General features: G+C 38.9%; 1 protein-coding gene across 7 annotated transcripts in view; it reads right to left on the reverse strand.

Moving 5' to 3' along the window:
• The window catches only part of LOC123508248 (ubiquitin carboxyl-terminal hydrolase 33-like), a 98,025-nt gene that overhangs the window by 10,992 nt on the left and 65,107 nt on the right, over positions 1 to 21,926 (reverse strand). For all 7 annotated transcript variants that reach the window (XM_045261814.1, XM_045261815.1, XM_045261813.1 and 4 more), the window contains exons 11-13: positions 18,042 to 18,289; positions 16,383 to 16,520; positions 15,586 to 16,179 (exon numbers count right to left, since the gene is read on the reverse strand). In XM_045261814.1, the coding sequence (XP_045117749.1) occupies positions 15,586 to 16,179; positions 16,383 to 16,520; positions 18,042 to 18,289 (980 nt within the window). The remainder of the gene's footprint in view (positions 1 to 15,585; positions 16,180 to 16,382; positions 16,521 to 18,041; positions 18,290 to 21,926) is intronic.

Below are 21,926 nucleotides of genomic sequence, written 5' to 3' on the forward strand. Positions count from 1 at the left end.
ATATATATATATATATATATATATATATACATACAGTAAGGTCCCGGTTACGTGGTCTCGAGTTACGTCAAACTCGCACTTACGTCAGTCCACTATAAGGCAATTTAAGATTTAAAAATTGAAAATTTATAAATCGTAAAGCGCGGGGTTTATTGTTATTGTTGGCTGCCAGGCGTCACTAGTGGTTATCCGCCACACCGCCTACCTCACGTTTGAATACAATAACACTCTACGTACCTCAATTCCACCACACCGTCGCCCCTGGCAAGACTGTTCCTACATCTGCGTTTGCTGACTATCTTCGTATCTTGCTCAATGGCACCAAAAAGAAAACTCCTGAGTGATAGCAGTGATGCTAAGAAAAGGAAAACCATTACGCTACAAGAAAAAGTGGACATAATTAAAAGACATGAGAAGGGAGGCAGCAGCTGTATGTAAGGAAGTGAAGAAGAAAATGGGAAGCCCGTTACCATGACAACGGGGAGGTTGACGACCTTGAGGGCTCGCGCACCTATCACAACAATAACAACTCCGGAGCCTTCATCTGGGCCACACGACACTTGCAGCTCACTTGCACCGTCTGCGCCTGTCTGCTGATCCCTATTGCCCTTACCTATTGCATTTCCTGCTCCGCTGCCCACGCTTCTACTCCTACCGCACTGCACTACGCTCCCAGCTATCCACCCTGGGCGTCACAACATTCGACCTGCCTACCCTCCTGGCGGCCTCAGGCGTCCACCCCTCTGGCAACATGCAGTCCTTCGCATTCGCGGCCCTAATCAACAATAAAAACAAGCTTGTGTTTCATATTCCTACATACTTGTAAATAATATAACAATATAACCTTTTACTTATATAACGCTTCTACTACCGCACTCCACAAAGCTCCCAGCTGTCCGCCCTGGGCGTCACAACATTCAACCTGCCCACCCTCCTGGCAGCCTCAGGCCGCCCCTCTCGGCAACCTGCAGTCCTTCACGTTCGTGGCCCTAATCAATATATTCCTACATAGTTGTAAATAATATACCAATATAACAATATAACCTTTTACTTACCTGAATAACCATAAAAAATGATTGGTTGAAAACTTAGTAACATGCTTTGAAAGTACAAAAACTCGAGTTACGTACAAAATCGACTTACGTCATGTTTCAGGAATGTAACTCTGACGTAACTCGGGACCTTACTGTATATATATATATATATATATATATATATATATATATATATATATATATATATATATATATATATATATATATATATATACATACATACATACATACATACATACATACATACATACACACACACACACACACACACACACACACACACACACACACACACACACACGACAGAGCGGAAACCACACAAAGGCCAGCCATAACAGCCGCCAACGCATCCCACCACACACACGTAGCTACCAGGCCTGGCCCCCAGTGCACACCACCACACACCCACATGCTCCCAGGAAGAGTGAAATAAAATGGATAGACCGGTAAGAAATAAGTTACCAAATTCAAAATATGCCAATGAGGCCCAGGGAGCAAAACCGAAAATGGCCAGTCAAAACATGAGTCCATCTTGAACAGGAGCTACAATGCAGGGTAGATTGGTAATGTTGGAGAAGAGATTTGAGGAGTTGGTGAAGGAATTAAAAGTTCAGAGGAGTGAGGAGGAGCAGGATAGAGAATTCCGCAAGGCTTTGAAGGAAAGATTTAAGAGACTGGAGGAAAATGAAAAACGATTGGTGGATGAGAATGCACACTTGAGAGTGGAGGTTGAAAAATACAAGAGACGGTTGGAGGAGAAAATGGAGAGAGTAGTAAAGGAGAAAGATGACTTTAAGGAAATGATCAGTGAGCAGAATGAAAGGTTTGAAAGGGAGTGGGAACTGAAGAAAACACAATGGACTGAGTTGAGGGAAGCATAGATGGTTGGATTACAAGAAATAATTAAAGATCAGTTGAAGGAAGACAAAAAAGAAAGGTCCAAGGAACTGGTTGTTATGAAGAATAAGGAAACATTGATAAGAGAAATAGCAGAAAAGAAGAAAAGTGTGTTAATATTTGGGATGAAAGAACAAAATATAACATAAAAGCCTTAGAGAATTAAGGAAGAATTAAAAACGGTAAGAGATCTGTTCAAAAATCTAAATGATAATGAAAAAAAAGACATACAAGAAGTGGAAGAGATCCATAGACTGGGTCCGTATAAGGAGGGAGTAAGGAGACCGATTAAAGTAGTACTGAAGTCACAACAATCTGCCGAGGACATCTTATATAGAACATCAAAATTAAGAGAGGTACAAGGTTGTAAAGAGGTGTGTAAGAAAAAATAGAAATGAGGAAGAGAGGAGAAGATATAAGGAATTGTTGGAAGAGGCAAGAAGGAAAAATGATGAACGGTCTGAAGAGGAAAAAGAAGTTTTTTTCGGAGAGTTATAGGAGAGTCAGAAAGTGGTATGTGGAGAGAAGGAATGCACAGGAACCCCTAGAGGGAGCAGTGGGTGGACCGTAATGTATACTAATATAGATGGGATACTGTCAAGTAGATTGGAATTGCAAGACTATATGATGGTAGAGAACCCTGATATAGTGTGTTTGACTGAGACAAAATTACATGAAAAAACAAAGGTAAATTTGGATAATAAATATAATATATGGAGAAAGGATAGAGAGGGTAAAGGTGGAGGAGGAGTTATGATTATGACGAAGGAGATAAATGTGGATAAGGTTTGGTATGGGAAGAACAACGCAGAAGCGATAAGCATAAGGTTAAAAAGTGATGGAAAAGAATTAATAATCATGGTGACCTATGTACCTCCTAAAACAAATTCTTGGACATTAAGGAATACGACAATATGATCAAGGATACTTTACAGAGTTTGGAAAGTGTATTAACTGGAAAAAGAAAGGTGATACTAGTAGGAGATTTTAATTGTAAGGAGGTGGATTGGGAAAATCTAGTAAGTGGTGTTGGAGAGGAAGCATGGGGAGAGAGATTCCTTAATCTAATGATGGAAAATATGATGGAACAGAGGGTGAAAGAAAATACTAGATATAGAGATGATGAACCGGCTAGACTGGATTTGGTGTTAACACGAGAAGTGTACCTATGTGGGGATATACAATACAAATGTCCATTGGGGAAGAGTGATCATGTGGTTATGGAAATGCAGATGGCAATAACACAGCGAAGGAAAGATGAGACATACAGGAGTGGTAAATTGAATTATAGAAAGATGGACACAGAAAGTTTGAAAAATTATTTCAGAAAATTAGATTGGGAGATGTTACAAATCAGAGAAGTGCAAAAAAAAAAGATTTTTATGAAATATTATAAAGGAGTTATGAAACTTGTACCAAAGTATAAAGCGAGAGAGGAAGGAAGAAAGGATTGGTTTAATGCAACTTGTGTTAAGGCTAAAGAAAAGAGAGATGTGGCTTGGAAAAGATGGAAAAAGAACAGGAATATACTAAATAAGGAGAATTATAGAGTGGCGAGAAATGAGTATGTGAGGGTAAGGAGGAGGAAGAAAGAAAATTTGAAAAGATATTGTAGACAAGAGTAAGGAACATCCAAAATTGTTTTACAGGTTCATAAATGGTAAACTTAAAAGAGAGTCCATTCAAAGGTTAAAAGGAGAGCAAGGGATAGTAGATGACCAAGAATATCAGAATTGCTAAATAATAGGTTTCAACAAGTATTTACTAAAGAAACAATGTTTGTAAAGCCTCAGAATGTAGAAGGAAATGTGCACATGGATGACATTAAGATACCTAAAAAGGAGTTATATAAAATGTTGGAGGAACTTAAAGATGATAAAGCGATGGGACCAGATGAAGTTTCAGGAAAATTATTGAAGGAATGTAGAGAAGAATTGATAGATCCATTATATGATATTATAAGGTGCTCACTAGAAACCGGGGAAGTACCAGTAGAGTGGAAAAGAGCTGAAGTGGTGCCCATTTATAAGGGAAGCAGTAAGGAGGAGCCTCTTAACTATAGACCTGTGTCTTTAACAAGTGTGGTCGGTAAGATTTGTGAGAGGGTAACATACATAACATAAATAATAGGATAACAAAGGGCCACCAGGGCCCATCTAGGTTATCCTGTATCAGTCGCACAGCGACCTCGTCATCAGTACTTAAAGATACACTTACAAGTACACAATACATTATATACTAATTCTAAATATTTGGCCCATTAACAGGGCTAAGTCCTGCAGCGAATTCCTCTACAATCTGTGATCCCCATACATGGGGATCATGTCTTGTTTAACTATAGTAAATTTCTTATAAAGACTATCATGCAGCGCTATACATAATTATAAATCTAATAAATTTAAGTGCTTATCTAATCTGTTTTTAAACATTGTCAAACTAGTGCTATTTACAACCGTCTCTGGCAATGCATTCCAGAAGTCTACCACCATATGACTAAAGAAATATTTTCTTATATCTAACCTGCAGCCTTGCTTTCTAATCTTCCTGCCATGATTTCTAGTCCTACTTCCCTCCTCTAAGGTAAAGAAAGATTTCACATCTATGTAGTTTGTATCTGAGAACATTTTAAATAACTCTATCATATCCCTCTTATACATCTCCTCTCAAATGAAAACATGTTTAATTCCTTTAATCTATCTCTATAATCCAGGCGCTTTAATGCTGGTATCATCCTAGTTGCTCTTCTCTGAACTGCTTCTAACATGTTGATATCCTGCCTATAGTGGGGTGACCAGGCCTGTATGCAATACTCTAAATGGGGCCTAACATAGGAATTATATAAGCTATGCACCACTTCCTTACTTTTATAACTAACATTTCTGTTTATAAAACCCAGGATCCTATTTGCCCTATTTCTTGCTTCTAAACATTGCTTTGAAAATTTCATAGTCCTGTCTATCACTACTCCTAAATCCTTTCCTTCCTCTACTGCCTCTAGCCAACATCCCTCCATCTCATAGTTAAAGTTTGTGTTGTCTTTACCTAAATGCATAACCTGACACTTTTTAGAATTAAACTCCATCTGCCACCTGTCTGCCCATGCTATCAGCCTGTCCAGGTCTCGTTGTATTCTGTAATTGTCCTTTTCACCCTGTACTGCACATGCTATCTTAGTATCATCTGCAAACTTTGATACTTTGCTACTAATTCCTATATCTAAATCGTTAATGTACACCAAGAAAAGAAGAGGTCCTAGCACTGATCCTTGGGGTACCCACTAACCACTTCCTTCCACTCAGACATTGCCCCATTTAATACTACTCTCTGTTTCCTATCAGAAAGCCATTCACTAATCCAATCAACTAACCTACCCCTATCCCATGTAGTCTCAATTTGTACACTAGCCTCCTATGCGGTACCTTATCAAACGCCTTGCTAAAATCTAGATATATAACATCTATGCTATTTCCATCATCTAACTCCTTGGTAATATATTCTAAGATATCGAGCAAATTTGTAAGACAGGACCTCCCTGATCTAAAGCCATGTTGGGTATCTCTAATTAATCTATTCTCATTTAAATGCTCCCAAATACTACCCTTAATGATTTTCTCTAGTATCTTACATACTATACTAGTTAAACTGATCGGTCTATAATTATTTGCATCATCCTTCCTACCTTTTTTAAATATTGGAGTAACATTAGCTAACTTCCAGTCCTGTGGTATCTCAGCAAACCTAAGTGATCTTTCAAAGATTAACTTAAGTGCTTCAGAAATACTGTCTACACCCTCCCTAAGTACTCTGGCATGTAGCTCATCAGGACCACTAGCTTTCCTATCGTCTAGTTCAAGAATAAATTTCCTAATAATTCCCGGTTTTATATCAATATTTTCTAAAGCTCTTAAACTACTCGTCGCACTGTTTGTAACAGGATTTCCTATTCTTTCCTAGTAAATACTGAAGAAAATTGTTCATTCAATAATTCTACTATGTCTTCATTTTGATCCACTACTACACCATCTTTTCTGAGTGGTCCAATCCTATCCTTATTTCTTTTATCACTGACCTTGTAATAACTATATAATTTTTGGGATCTTTACTCCCAGCTCTAGCTAGTTTTATCTCTGCCTGCCTTTTACTTTTTTTATAACCTTACTCAAATCATCTCTGACCTGTCTGTACCTAATCAAATCTACATCTTCCCACTTTTCTGCAACTCTCTGTATGCCCTCTTCTTCTCTCTGATCTGGCTACCTATCTCATGAGTCCACCATAATGGCTTCCTGTTTCTCTGCCTTATATCTTTGTAAGGGATACACTGCATCACTATACCCTTTACTACAACCTTAAAATATCCCACATCTCCTGTGCAGTTTTATTTCCAAAACTATCTTCCCAGTTTACCTCTCCTAATAACTGACGTAACCTACCATAATTGCCTTTCTGATAGTTTGGGACTCTAGTCTTATTCACTATATTATCCCTACTGGAATTAATGATAAATCTAATTATATGATGGTCACTGTTTGCTAAAGTCTCTCCTACCTCAACTTCCTTTAAACAATGCTCAATATTTGTTAGTACTATGTCTAAAACCTTCCTCCCCTAGTAGGTTTATCTACCATCTGCACTAAATAGTTATCCTGAAAACTTTCCATAAACTTATTTTCACTAGCATCTCCTACCATCCTCTCCCAGTTTACTGACTTAAGATTAAAATCCCCTAAGATAATTGTCTGACTAGTACACCCCCTATTTATCTCATCTACCATAAGGTTGTCTACCTCTGCTGACTGGTTAGGTGGTCTATAAAAGCTCCTACTCTAATAACCTTACTTTTGTTTACTCTAACATCCAGCCATAAGGACTCTACTCTGTTATCTACCTTAATACCATTAACCTGACTGGAAATGAAGGATTTTTTTACATAAATAACTACTCCTCCACCTATCCTACCAATTCTCTGGTGTAAATACATAATGTATCCATCTACTTCATATTCTTTCCTATTTTCCCTAAACTTTTCCTCATTTACCCATGCCTCTGTGACACATACAACATCTAAGTCCTCCTCAACTATATAACTAGATAACTCGTCCTTCTTGTTCCTAAGACTCCTGGCATTTACATAAAAACATTTAAGTCCAGCTACCTTCCTAGATGCTGTCTCCTTATTTGGAATCCTAATCTTATTCTCTCCTATTTGCACCTGGAAATCTTTCCTAATCTTTTCACTATCTCTGTTTATCCTATCTAATTTATGTCTAGCATCTTTCTTCTGGAATGCATTTGCTACCTCACCCCCTACACTCCATCCCAACTCCCCCCTCCAGACATCCACTCAGCACATCCACACCCTTCCTACTCAGATGCACACCATCCCTAGCATACAAATCCCTTCGCCCATAGAACCTATCCCATACATCCACAAAGCTGACACCCACATCCTTACACATCCCTTTTACCCGATCATTCACACCAATGGCTCTAGACAACCATTCCCTGCTAACATACACACGAGGCAAGATTCCTGACACTACACACCTCCTACCACTCTCCCTTATCTTGCCTAACATTTCCGAAATCTTGCCACTAACTCCTCCGACCCACCTGCTCTGACATCATTCCCACCTACGACTACTACACCCTTCCTCTCCATCCCCCCAACCCTCTTCTGCACCTCCTCACTCACTGCCTTCACACCTGCACCAGGCATACACACGTTCGTCCTCCTATCCCTGTCTTTCCCACAGAAAGTGCTATCTAAATACCTAACCTGAGAGTCACCCACCACACACACCTGAGGTGTGCTACGCACAACCATCCTCCTCCTCTCCTCTACCCCCTTCTTTCTCCTTTCACTCACCACAACCACTTCATTCACTCCACTCTCACTTTCACTCTCCCCCTCCCCCTCCAACAAACCGAACCTATTTTCACACTCAACAGGTTTAGTCCTATCCTCCTAACTGCCTCCGCTTTCCTTCCCTCGCAACCTGCCATCTCTGCCCATCCTGACTACTATCTTTCCCGTCTGGCTCGCCTGCTCCCTCTTCCCACTCTGCTCTTCCCGACAGAGGCCAAGCCACCCTGTCGCCCTCAGAAGGTCCAACCTTCGGCCTAACACTGATCTCCTGCCTAATTTTTCCACTGCCTCCCCAAGGCTCTTAACCTCCTCCTTCAACTCAAAGATGAGAACTTCGTTCGCACTTTTCCCCTCACTTAGCTTTCTGATTTCCTCTCGCAATTCTCGGTGCTCAAGAGAAAGAACTAAATTCTCGCTCTTGAGCCTACACACCATACACTCAGAAAAGTCAACGACCTTCCTGTCATGCCCACACATCTCACACACAACAAACTCTCCCAATCCCATCTCAACACTCTCTTTCACGCACTCAATCACACTCTGATATACCTCAGTAGCTACCGCCATACTAACTTACAATCTGTTAACTCACAAACAAATAAAAATACTTGGTGACGGGGGATGGGGAACCGCGTGGTGGGGGCCTAAGTGAGATCAACTAATCCTCTTTCAAGGTCAACTTGACAGTTACAAGCCTAGTCTCCTCGCTCTACCAAAATACTTTTAACTCACAAACACTGATTCTAACCACTGTTTCACTCTAATCTAACACTTGCAGTACACACTTTCACTTCACTAACACTCAAAATCACCACACACAGACACCAAGCACAAGCACCACTCGCTAACTATAAAAACCACAGCCAAAAACGGAGCGCACACACAACACGTCCACTCGCCACCGCAGCTACACACCCAGATAAAGAAATATTGAATACAGTTCCTGGAGGATCATAAGTTATTATCAGATCATCAATTTGGCTTTAGGAAAGGGAGGTCATGTGTAACAAATCTACTGAGCTTTTATTCAAGAGTGGTTGACAAAATACAAGAGAGAGAGGGATGGATGGACTGTGTATATTTGGATTTAAAAAAAGCTTTTGACAAGGTACCTCACATGAGACTGCTATGGAAATTAGAGATTTATGGAGGACTGAAGGGAAAAGTGTTAAAGTGGATGGAAAACTACTTGAGATGGAGGAAGATGAGAACGGTAATAAGGGATGCAAAGTCGGACTGGTTGGTGGTGGAGAGTGGAGTCCCACAAGGTTCAGTGCTGGCACCAATACTTTTCCTTGTCTATATTAATGATATGCCAGAGGGAGTAAACAGTTATATTAATTTGTTTGCGGATGATGCGAAGTTGTGTAGTGTGTGAAGAGTGAAGAAGATTGTGAAATTTTACAGTCAGATCTGGATAGGCTTTGGGAGTGGAGCAAGAGGTGGGAGATGGAATTTAATCTGAGCAAAAGTCATGTGATGGAGATGGGGAAGAGTGGAAGACGACCAAGAGGGTCATATAAGATGGGTGAAGGAGTAGTGTTGAAAAAGGTGGAAAAGGAAAAGGATTTGGGAGTGATAATACAAGACCATGGGCAGTTTGAGGCTCATATTGACAAGATGTTTGGAGAAACATATAATTTGATTAGAAATATTGGATTAGCCTTTCATTATATGGATAAAGATAAGATGAAGAAATTAATTAGTACGGTAATTAGACCAAGATTGGAATATGCTGGGGTGGTTTGGTCCCCTTATAAAAAGAAGCATATAAGGAAGTTGGAGAGATTGCAGAGAATGGCAACAAAAATGGTTCCGGAATTGGCAGAAATGACCTATGAGGAGAGATTAAAAGAAATGAATTTGTTTACCTTGGAAAAAAGAAGAGAAAGAGGAGATTTGATACAGGTTTATAAACTGTTGAACGGTTTGGATGAAGTGGATAATGAGCAAATGATGTTGAGAGAGGAAAATTTAAATAGAACTACGATATCGCACAGTAAAAAGATAGTCAACGGAATATGCTTGAAGGATGTGAAGAAATATAGTTTCCTACAAAGATGTGTGGAGGTGTGGAATAGTTTGAGTGAGGAGATGGTGTAGATATGGAGACGGGGCCACACGAGTATGATACCCAGGCCCTGTAAAATTACAACTAGGTGAATACAACTAGGTGAATACACACATACACAGTAGACCCTCAGTCCTTAAAGACAATGCATTCCAGCTGTTCCAGGACTAAACTGGTAGAGATCCAGAAATATTATCCCCAAAGCAAATAGTGTAAATAATTCTAATCCATTCCAAGACCTCAGATTCTTATCTAAGAAAATAAAAAATTAACTAAAATTAATATATTTATCTTTTATAGCACACATAGATGATGGTAAAGGAGTTACATTGTTAAACAGGCATAATGGGCATAACGAACCTTGCAGTCCCTGTTAGTTTTGACTCCAGTGATGAAGTTTTTGCTTAGACACTAAAAAGATCTTTTGGCAACATTGGTTGCATTGATAGCATCTTTCTTTCAATTATGATACTACTGGTCGACTTCGCCACAGTGACTACACCCAATCATAACAAGCAGAGATACACAACTGATGCTCCTCAACCTCCATCAGCCAGCATCAGCTGGTCAAGGTTTTGTTTTTGGTGAACCTCCTGTACAAGGTCCGAGGAGTTCAAGGTCCTGGGATCCACTGTATGTATGTATGTATGTATGTTTACCAATTTGTATTTACCTAGTTGTATTGTACAGGGTTCAAGCGGGGTTCATAGTGTCCTGTCTCCATATTTCCATTTATCTAATTTTTCCTTAAAGTTATGCACACTATGTGCTGTAACAACTTCATTATCCAATGCATTCCATTTTTCCACCGTTCTGTGTGGAAAACTGTATTTTCCAATATCCTTCACACATTGCCACATCCTGATCTTTTCATGTCCTCTTGTTCTTCCATCATCTGTCAACAGCACCAGGTCTTCTTTGTCTATCTTTTCAATATCATTTGCTATCTTATAGATTGTTATTAGGTCCCCACGTTCTCTTCTATCTTGTAAGGTTGGCAGTCCCATTTCCTTCAGTCGTTCTTCATATGTGAGGTCCTTTAATTCTGGCACCATCTTTGTAGCAACCTTCTGTATCCTTTCCAATTTTCTTATATCCTTTTTAGAGCTCGGAGACCATACCACTGCTCCATATTCCAGCCTTGGATATATCATGCTTGTGATGATTTTTTTCATCATATCTTTATCCATGTAATGAAATGCCACTATTATATTAGTCAACATTTTATATGATAGTCCAAATATCTTGCTTATGTGTTTTTCGGGGCTCAGATTTTCCTTTATGATCACTCCCAGATCTTTTTCCTCTTTAGCCTTCATTATTTGTTTCTCTCCCATCAAAAATGTTCCATACTGGTCTTCTCTTACTCTTTCCTAGTTCCATTAAGTGACATTTCTTGGCATTAAACTCCAAGTTCCACTTCCTGCTCTACTCATAGATCTTGTTTATATATTCCTGCAACAGCAGACAGTCTTCTCTGGTTTTGATAACTCTTAGCAGCTTTGCATCATCAGTGAATAAATTCATATAACTATTTATCCTAACATGAATGTCGTTTACATAAATCTGAAACATAATGGGGGCTAAAACTGATCCTTGTGGCACTCTGCTAGTTACTTTATACCAAGTTGTGTATGTATCTCTGATCACAGTTCTCATTTCCTCATCCTTCAAATAATCTCTTGTCCATTCGAGCAAAGATCCTCGCAGTCCTCCTATGTTCTCTAGTTTCCAAAGTAGTCTTCCATGAGGGACTTTATCAAAAGCCTTTTTTAATATCCAGGTATACTGTGTCTACCCATCCATCTCTGTTTTCAAGTCCTGCAATAACTCTCAAATAGAAGCTTAATAAGTTTGATACACATGACTGCCCTGTCCTAAACCCAAACTGTCTGTTCAATATGATTTGCTCCTCTTCTAGAAAATTAACACATTTTCTTTGATAATTATTTCACATAACTTCCCTACGACACTTGTAACTGGTTTGTAATTTAGTGGTTCAGTTGCCTTTCCTCCTTTAAATATCGGTATTACGTTGGCTCTCTTCCACTCTAGTGGAACTTTCCCTTCAATTATTGAACTTGTAATTATTTCCCAAATTAGATCCAGTAGTTGCTCTTTATATTCTGTTAACTTCCATCCTGATACACCATCTGGTCCCATTGCTTTTCTGACTTCCAACTTATCAAATAACCTTCCAACATCCTCTTTGTGCACTGTGATCTCCTGTAATCCTTGGTAATCCCATGTCCTATTAGGATCTGTGAGATCATCCTCTGCAGTGAACACCGTTTTGAAGCTCTCATTCATTATTTCGCACATTTCCTTCTCTGTTTGGTATGTCTTCCGTTCTTTATTATTTTTTCAATTGTTTCCATATTTTTTGTTTTGCCATTTATAAACTTGTAGAAAAGTTTGGGTTCCTCTTTGCTTTTATGCACTACATCTTTCTCAAAGTTTCTTTCTTCCTCTCTCCTTACTCTAATATATTCATTTCTGGCATCTTTGTAATGCCGTGTTATAGATATTTCTCTGCTTTATAAGTTTCTCCCACACTTTATCTTTTGCCTTTTTTGCTTATATGCATCTAGCATTGTACCAAGCATGTATTTTTTTCTGAACTCTATAAACAGGTACAAACTTTTTTACTCCTTCATTATATTTCTGTAAGAATGTCATATTTTCCTTGCACTGTCTTTCTGTACATAATATTACTCCACTCAATATCAGCAATAAATCCTGAATTTTTCAAAATCTGCTCTTGCATAATTTAATCTCTCTTTTATAATCCTCTCTGTAACTTATCTCATCTTCCTTCTCCTGAATTTGCATCTCTAATGTCACATGATCACTTTTCCCCATTGGACTTGTATTGTATAATTGTAGGGGGGCTCTAGTTTCTTTGTGAAAACTAGGTCAAGCAACAATGGTTCTTCTTCCTTCCTGTACCTTGTTGACTCCTCCACCCACTGGTCCATTGCATTAACCATAGTTAACTGCAACACTTTCTCACTCCACTGCCCAGCATTATCCATTTCTTCCATCTCTCTCCAGTTTACTTTTTTTCAGTTAAAGTCTCCAACTAAAAGCATTCTTCTATTTCTTATCATGTTATCTAGGCACTTTATCACCTCTCTTTGCATATCTTTATGTTCTGTTCCCCATGTATTAGTCTTTGGTGGAACATATGTAACTATAATTTTTCTCTTCTTCAAATAGCTTCTATTTTGATTGTTACTTCCATTACTTCCACTTGTCCTTGCCATATTGCACATCCTCCACACATATATCATCACTAACCATTATTAACACTCCTCCTCCCCCTTTATCCTTCCTGTCTCTCCTCCAAGTATTATATCCCTCCTTGTCAAAGTTGACATGGATCCCTCCTCTCAGTTTTGTTTCAACGATGCACATTACACCCGGCTTTTTCTCTTTCAAATAATCCCTAACATCCAATATGGTTGATAACAACTCATCTATATTAGTATAAATCACTCTTAATTTCTTGCCTCCTTCACGACCTCCTTTCTTCCTTAGGTACCACTTCTTTAGTCTCATATACAGAACCCTACAGTAAAAATTCTTCTTCTCTATCTCTATCCTTTTCTCATTTTTTTTTCCTTAGCTTCACTTCTTAGCACTTTCTGCTTTTCCCTCTCCTCTAAGTTCATATCTCTTTTTATCCATATATCCTTGTGTTCAGTATCATCGGCCCACTTCCCTTTCCTAGCCATAATTTCTTCTACAGCCACATGGGATCTCATTCTCACTTTCATTGGTCTCCTACCCCCTTCACTGTATCTTCCTAGCCTGATCACTTCCTCCACTTCTTGGTCTAATTCTTGTGCGCTGTCTTGTACTCGTTTGATAACAGTTTTGGCCAATTCTCTTTCTTCACATTCTCTTGTGAATTTATTTGGATTTTTCTTTTCCTTCATCCCAAAAATCACGAAGCTTTTTTTCTTGTCCACTGTATCCCGCACCAGGTCTTCTTTCTCTTTAATAACTTTAATTACAGTGACTTTCGTGTTCTCCTGAATTTGTCTCTTTACAAGCTCTGAAAATTTTACTTTTTCCTCTTCTTGCTCCTGCTTCCATTCATTTTGTAGTTCCTTCAGCTTGTTTTCCCCCAATCCACCTTCTGTCCTGTCTACAACCCCGTACTGCACTTTAACCTACAAGTTCCTTAAGGAGCTTTCATAATCTTGGCATGTGGCTTTTAGTATGTCATTTTGTTTCTTTATTTCTTGTATCTCCTCTTTCAATCCATGATTTATTGCACTGACCTTCTCACATTCTGCTAATCTCGTTTCAGGTGTGTTTTCCACTATCAGTCAGTCCTGTTTGTCAATCAGACTTGACATCACCTCCTTCATATACCTTAATTCCCTTTCTACGTTGATTAGCCTTCTCATATTACCTTGTTCGTGCCTGAATCCCAAGAAATCCTTGTCCATAATATCATGTTAGTTTCCTTAGACCAACAGGAGTTTCTATGAACTGTTGGCTTTCACATGATGGCGTATGTTTTGATTTCGCTATACGCCTGGCAGCACCACTCTGTTCCATCACTCTCTTGTTATTCTTTCCGTATATATAATCCAACATTTATTCAATTTGGAGACAGGATAACCTATGGCCCCCTCCCCCCCAATACATACGTCTAGGCCAGTCTCCAACTCCTTTTGCAGTTATTCTCAGTGAGCTGCTCAGCTGTGTGTGTGTGTGTGTGTGTGTGTGTGTATTCACCTATTTACCTAATTGTAACATACGGGAAAAGAGCTATGCTCGTACTGTCCCGTCTCCATATCTACTAATGTCCAGCTTTTTCTTAAAATCATGAATATTCCTTGCGTTGACCACTTCCACGTCTAAACTATTCCATGCTTCCACCCTTCTATGAGGGAAGCTATATTTTTTCACATCTCTCCTATAAGTGGCCATTTTTAGTTTTTTCCCATGCCCTCTCGACATTCTTTCATTCCACATACACAGATCTTCCCTATCCATTTTTTCCATGCCAATCATCACTCTGTATATTGCTATCTTCTGTTTTCCAGGGTCGGAAGTTGCATTCTGTTCAGTGTGTGTGTGTGTGTGTGTGTGTGTGTGTGTGTGTGTGTGTGTGTGTGTGTGTGTGTGTGTGTGTGTGTGTGTGTGTGTGTGTGTGTATATATATATATATATATATATATATATATATATATATATATATATATATATATATATATATATATATATATATATATATATATATATATATATATGAGTGTTTTGGTAAAGAACTTTGGTGAATGTTTATGTTTTCCACTAAAAATCATTAATAAATAAAAATAAATAATTAAAGCATTAAGAAATATTTAAGACTCATGAATTACATGAAAACTAGTAAAGATAAAATTTCAGTGCATATAAAACTTCTATTAAATGTGCACTTCCCCCATAATACGAAATGCCCAAGTTTATCATAAGATAAATGGTGTTTCTCCATTAATTACATAAAAGGTGGGTTAGTCAAAGGACTGAAAGGATAGGAAAGACTACACAAGCCACAAGATAATAAAGGTACCTTATGAGGCAGAAGAGTTAGTACACTGTCCATTATGTGTATTTTTCAAACAAATGACAGGCATGTATCTATGTATATTAGTATTTAGTATGCTTGACTGCTATAAAAACTTTGTCCTCACCTCCCCAGCAGAAACTGTTCTCTGTCGACTAGTACAAGTACTGGTGTGGGGAAGGTTTTCCGTACTCAGGGATCGTGACTCTGACTGCAGAGGCTCTTGTTTCTGAGCTTCTTGCCGCACTCCTTCTATTTTCTCACTCCGCCTGGCAGAACTGTGTGGGTTCCCATACATCACCCACAACTCTGGGCCTCCTCCATAGGTTTTGTAGAAAAAGTGCCACATTTCCTCTGAGATCTGGGCATAATCAGAGCCTGGCTTCAGCACTGGCTGGCCTGTCTTACTTGTACATATGGAGGAGTTGTCAATAGGTCCTGGAGGCTCCTGTTCCCTTCCCCTCACAAAACTCTCCCATGTCCGGAACCATCGCATGGAGATAGCTACAATGTTGGGACGCTCTTCTTCCTGGAACATTTTTTTCAGCATAAGGAACATTTCAAGTTCACTAGTTTGGCGCCGTGATAATGCATCTAGTTCTGCCCGGCAGGTGACACACTCATAGAGTCGTGTGCAAGCTGGTCCACCCCCAAACACTTGGTGAAGGTACTCCCACACTCCTTGATTCAACAGCATCACCAAATCTCCCACATGATTAGCCTGGATAAGATAAGAAATGTATGGCAAAATTAATGATACAAGATAATTAACTCTACATGAATGCTTTTCATATAAACATTGTTGTTCATTCTAAACTACTGCTTGTCTTACAAAAAAGCATATACTCACCACTGAGTAGGTTTGTTATGTATATGAATGAAAAATATACTTATTCTCTGAGATTCTACTTAAATGTGATTTACCTTTTGTGGTTGTACTCCACCATGAGGACACAAAAAGTCATAATTGTTGATAGGTCCAGGCTCTGAGAATGTGTTGAATTTATTGACCCACTGCTTGGAGATGTAAAATTGCATCAATGAGGGCTCTCGAGATGACACCTGTCAAATAGCAATCCACTCTAATAAATATAGTACTTGATATCATTTTCACCTTACAAATAAAATCACTACAGTATTACTTACAGTCGTAGTGGAAAGTTTGGGCTTACGACAAAAACAACTGTGACCCTTAAATACAGTAGACATTTAAAGACATTTAAATGGTATATGACATACCTTATTTGCCTAGCAATTTTCCTTTGAGCTTGATGACTTTCTCCAAACATGATGGGATGCTTCTTGCCAGTTTTTCTACATGATTGTGAATAATATTATCCCAAATATCTTGTATTTCTATTTTTAACTTTGCTACAATTGAAGCATCATGATACTGAAGCTGTTTTTTTAATGATATGCCACAAGTGCTCTATGGAATTCAGGTCTGGTGAATTCCCAGGCCACTTTTTGAAGTAGTTTACATCACAGTCCTCTAACTACTGGGTAACAGACCGAGATGTGAGAGTAGGAGCTCCATCTTGCATAAAGCAACTAGTATTACACTTTTCAAAACTTTCAGGCAGGTTATCACACAATAACTCAAAACAACTGTGCTGATCTATACTCTCATTTTTTTTTCAAGAAACACTTAAATGCCAACTCCACCAAATACATAGCAACCTCACACCATAACACTCGGAGCATGCTTTACCACTTAGCTATATAGCATGGGTCATTAGGGTCAGACTGCCTGGGGCCCCTCACTCGCTTGGATCTGCAGCTTGACAACACCACGAACGTTGACTCGTTACTTCATAGGACTTGGTCCCAGTCTTCTAGGCTCCAATCCCTATATTTCTTACAAAAAGCTATGCAATCACACATGTTTTTTCACTCAGCAAGGAAAGAACTTTGGCACAACAAATACGATATCGTAAATCTTTGAGTAAATGATCAGATACATGTTACAGACACATCCTTAAGCAGTGAAGGATTTTTATCCAACTGCCTCCTAATGACCTTAGAAGTATGATTTGATATCTTCCTTGGCCGACAAGAGGTAAGGTAGGAATGGCATCACCTCCTGTCTTGAAATTTCTTGGTCCACTTTTGAACTTGCCGCACTCTTATTCCCACACGAGTGGCTTATCTTTACAATTATACCCCTCCTAGTGGAGGGTTATAATAGCAACAATTCTGTTTCTTCCCAGCTCTTTACCACTTCCCATTTCAGAGATATTGAGGCAAAAACACAAAGACCACCACAAAAAAACATGCAATTCGCGTGATATATTATGCTTGCACATTGACACCATGTGGGCCTGGTGCGCGACTCAATGGAGTTGCCAAGTAATGCGTATTGTCTCTGCTAAACAGTGGTACAAACCATACCGTTGAAAAATAGCAAAAAGTTTGGTTGCAGATTATGTATTTCCCATGTTTTGAGTTTAGTGAAAAGTTTGGGCGGCCTGTAATTTTGCACCCAAACTTTCTGCTATGACTGTAGTATTCATGATTTATAGATTTTGCATAAAACATTTTATGATGAAAATCTGTATCAAAAGCAACTCATATCTCACTGACCTGCATGAGTTCTACAGTCCGTTGTCGTCTTGCAGCCATTTCTGGGCTGGCCTTTTTGTAAAACAAAACATAGGCCTCACATTTGGCTACCGTCTCTGAGGACACCTCAGTAACGTACTGGTCATCAAACTCATACCAGCGATGGTTACTCCAGTTCTGGCAATAGGCAGTATAATGGCCACCCCCAGCAGTTCCATGGTGGCAAATGATGCCATATAGATCATACGTTACTACCTCTGAGCTACAATCTGAAAAGTGAGATAATCACCAATTAACAAAAGAAGCCACACCATGGATGTAACTGAGAGAGAGAGAGAGAGAGAGAGAGAGAGAGAGAGAGAGAGAGAGAGAGAGAGAGAGAGAGAGAGAGAGAGAGAGAGAGAGAGAGAGAGAGAGAGAGAGAGAGAGAGAGTTTTATAAAACTTTTTTTTTAACTTTGTTGCTGTAGTCCTTTGCGATAGCCTGTGAATTTGTAATCCTCTCACTTCCTCAGGCACAGATACTGAGCCATTTAAGAGTAGTGAGTTAGCAGTAATCAAGCCTAACACATCTATTTCTTGTATGGTACAAGTTAACAAGCTTTATTCAATCTGATCTCTAGATTAGTGTGTGTCATTCAGTTAAAAAGTTCAAACCTTCACTCACTCATGATTGCTTTTGAGTGTTTATTAAAACTGATTTACATGAAGAAAACTAAACAATACTAATTCCCCCATAAAAAAAAATCAAAGAAATACTAATCCCCACAAAAGAAAAGGGTTGAGATTATTTTTTTTAATTCTTTGAGTACCATAATGTGTTTCCATATTTATTCTGCTTACTATTTGGTAATTTTATACAGCTTCAGAAACTTATGTTAGGTTTAAAATAATGAAGATTCTGGCCATTAATCTTCTGACCTCCTAATCAGACAAATCTGAAAGTAAAAATGTTTCCTAGTATTGAAGAGGTTAAACCTGATTTTTCTTGTCCAATCCTAAGGCATTTTTACAATCCTAGGGTATAGACCACAACCAGGCAAAATGGACTTTGTGAAGAGAGTGCTAGATGCAAGAGGAAAGTCTATCAAACACTTTGTCCATGTTTCGCAATTAACATCTCAGTGGGCTTTTTTTTAATCATAATTTTTATGCCATCGAATGAATGGAATTGCAGAAAGATATTAACAAGATCTGGGAATGGCCAAAAGTGGAATTTAGAATTTAATACCAGGAAATGCCATATAATGGAAATGGGTAAAAGTAATAGAAGACCTACAGTATGTGGGAATACAAAATGGGAAAAGAGATTATAAAGAAAAGGAGTGAAGAGAAAAATCTGAGTGTGATTATAAAAGATACTGACTCTAAATAAACACATAAATGGGTTACTTGCTTCCACAACAAATATCAGGATGGTATTCAATTACATGGACAAGAGTACAGTACCCTCCCGAGTTTAGCGCTATCCGAGTTTCGCAATCCTCGAGTTTGGCGCTTAGTCCTAAATTCTTACCATCCCGAGTTTGGCGCTGTATCGCCCCGAGTTTCGCGCTGCTTTGACAAGTATCGGTCGCGTTTACTTCCGGGCGGCGACACGTATGCTGCCCCAAGACTCCTGCAGTTGGCTGACTGAGCTGACCACGTGTGCACGCGTCCTTAGCCCTCTTCCACCAGCATCTTGATAGTTCTTATATGCAAGCTAATTAATTGTGATGTCAGGAAATAAAGGAGGCACTGCAGCATGTGGCTCGAAGAAACCTACTTGCAAAAGGAAGCAGGCCAGAGAGGCAGGGTAAGAAGAAAAGACTGTTAAACATGAAGGAAAAAGGCGAAGTGTTGGATAAGCTTGATGCTGGAATGGGACCTGTTGCCGTTGGAAACTTGTTCAACATTAGTGAGTCTACTGTTAGAGGAATAAGAGCGAAACGTAAGGAAATAAAACGTTTCCTGAAAGACGCTCGAGGGAGCTCTGTGATTCAAGTTGCTCACATCACGCATCCTACAAGCAAGTTGATGGTAACAACAGAACACTATTTGAAGAAATATATTGTTGACAAAAATGACCGAAATGTGTGCATATCTTCTGGTAAGGTAAGACAGAAGGCAAGAGAAATATATGCTGCAGTGGCACGTAAGTTAAACATTGACAATCCTCCACCTTTCTCTGCTAGTAATGGCTGGTTCTCAAGGTTCAAAAAAAGACACTCGTTCAAGAGGGCACGATGTCTGGGTGAAGCAGCAGACGCATCTACAGAAGAGGTGGAAAGTTTCATTGGTGTCTTGAAACAGATGACTGAGGACGGCGGTTATGATCTCCGTCAAATATTCAACGCCGATGAAACGAATTTGAAGGCTTTGCGCTAGCGGACCATGCCCCAGAGTGAGATTATGTGCTGTTAGAGTTCTTATTATTTCTTTTCTCTTTTTGTTCTTTTCAATAAAGTGTGTATCCCAGTTTTTTTCGTCTTAACAAGAGCATTCTTCACTGAAACTGAATAAACCCACCAATTTATCAGTATTTTGAAATAAGGGAGTAAAGTGGAAAGAAAAAAAAATCAGCTTCGTCCCGGGCCAGAATGAATAAGCGTTTTTACATTGTTTTCAATACCCCGAGTTTAGCGATCCTCGAGTTTGGCGCTATATCTTAAGAAGAAAGCAAGCGCTAAACTCAGGAGGGTACTGTATAAAGAAAAAGATCATAGCCACTATGATAAGACCTAGACTAGAAAATGTAGCAGCAGTGTGGTCACCATACAGGGAGAAGGACATCAAGAAACTAAAAATATCCAAAGGACTGCTACAAAGATGGTGCCAGAAATAAAAGATCTTCCCTATGAAGAAAGATTGAAGGAAATGAGACTACCAATTTTGAAGAATAGATGGGAAAGAGAAGATCTAGTTACAATTCATAAGTTAGTAAACTGTATGGAAAAGATAGAGACAAGACTTAGTATCACTGACGGAGGATGGAGATAGATGAACAAGGACACTCCAAGATCATGAAAAATCAGTGTTTGAAGGACATTAGTAAGTTTAGTTTTCCACATAGGACAGTGGACATCTGGAACAGATTGAGTGAAGAGATTGCAGCAGCAGAAAGTGTGCACAAATTTAAGGAAAAGTTAGATTAAAGTAGATATGGAGACAGGTCACTATGAGCCCTGCTCGAACACTGTTATATACAACTAGGTAATTAAAACTATGTAAATACACACACACACACACACACACACACACACACACACACACACACACACACACACACACACACACACTTCAAAACAGCAAGAAATGAATATGCTAAGGTGAGAAAGGAAGAAGAAAAGAACTATGAAAAGGACATTGTCGAAAAATGTAAGGAACAACCAAAATTGTTCTACAGATTCATAAATGGAAAAATAAGACAAAAAGAAACAATAGAAAGGTTAAAAGGAGAAAACGGAATGGTGGAAGACCCAAAAAGTATGGCAGAACTGTTAAATAGTAAATTTCATGAGGTCTTTACTAAGGAATCCAAATTTGAAAGACCACAGGGTAATAGAGAGACTGTCTATATGAAAGAGATTAAAGTAACCAAGCTTGAAATAAAAAGTTGATGACGGAATTGGATGAGGAAAAGGCAATGGGACGGATGAAGTCTCAGGCAGAATACTGAAAGAATGTAGGGAAGAACTAGCAAGTCCAATATACAACATCATAAAATGCTCAATAGAAAATGGAACAGTGCCAGTGGAGTGGAAAAGAGCTGAGGTGGTTCCCATATATAAGAGCGGAAGGAAGGAAGAACCTTTAAATTACAGGCGGTATCACTAACTAGTGTAATATGCAAGATGTGTGAAAAAGTAATAAAGAAGCAATGGATCGAGTTCCTTGAAGACAACAAAATATTATCAAATAGCCAATT

The sequence above is a fragment of the Portunus trituberculatus genome, chromosome 24 (genome assembly GCF_017591435.1).
Source record: "Portunus trituberculatus isolate SZX2019 chromosome 24, ASM1759143v1, whole genome shotgun sequence".
In the NCBI taxonomy this organism is placed as follows: Eukaryota; Metazoa; Arthropoda; class Malacostraca; order Decapoda; family Portunidae; genus Portunus; species Portunus trituberculatus.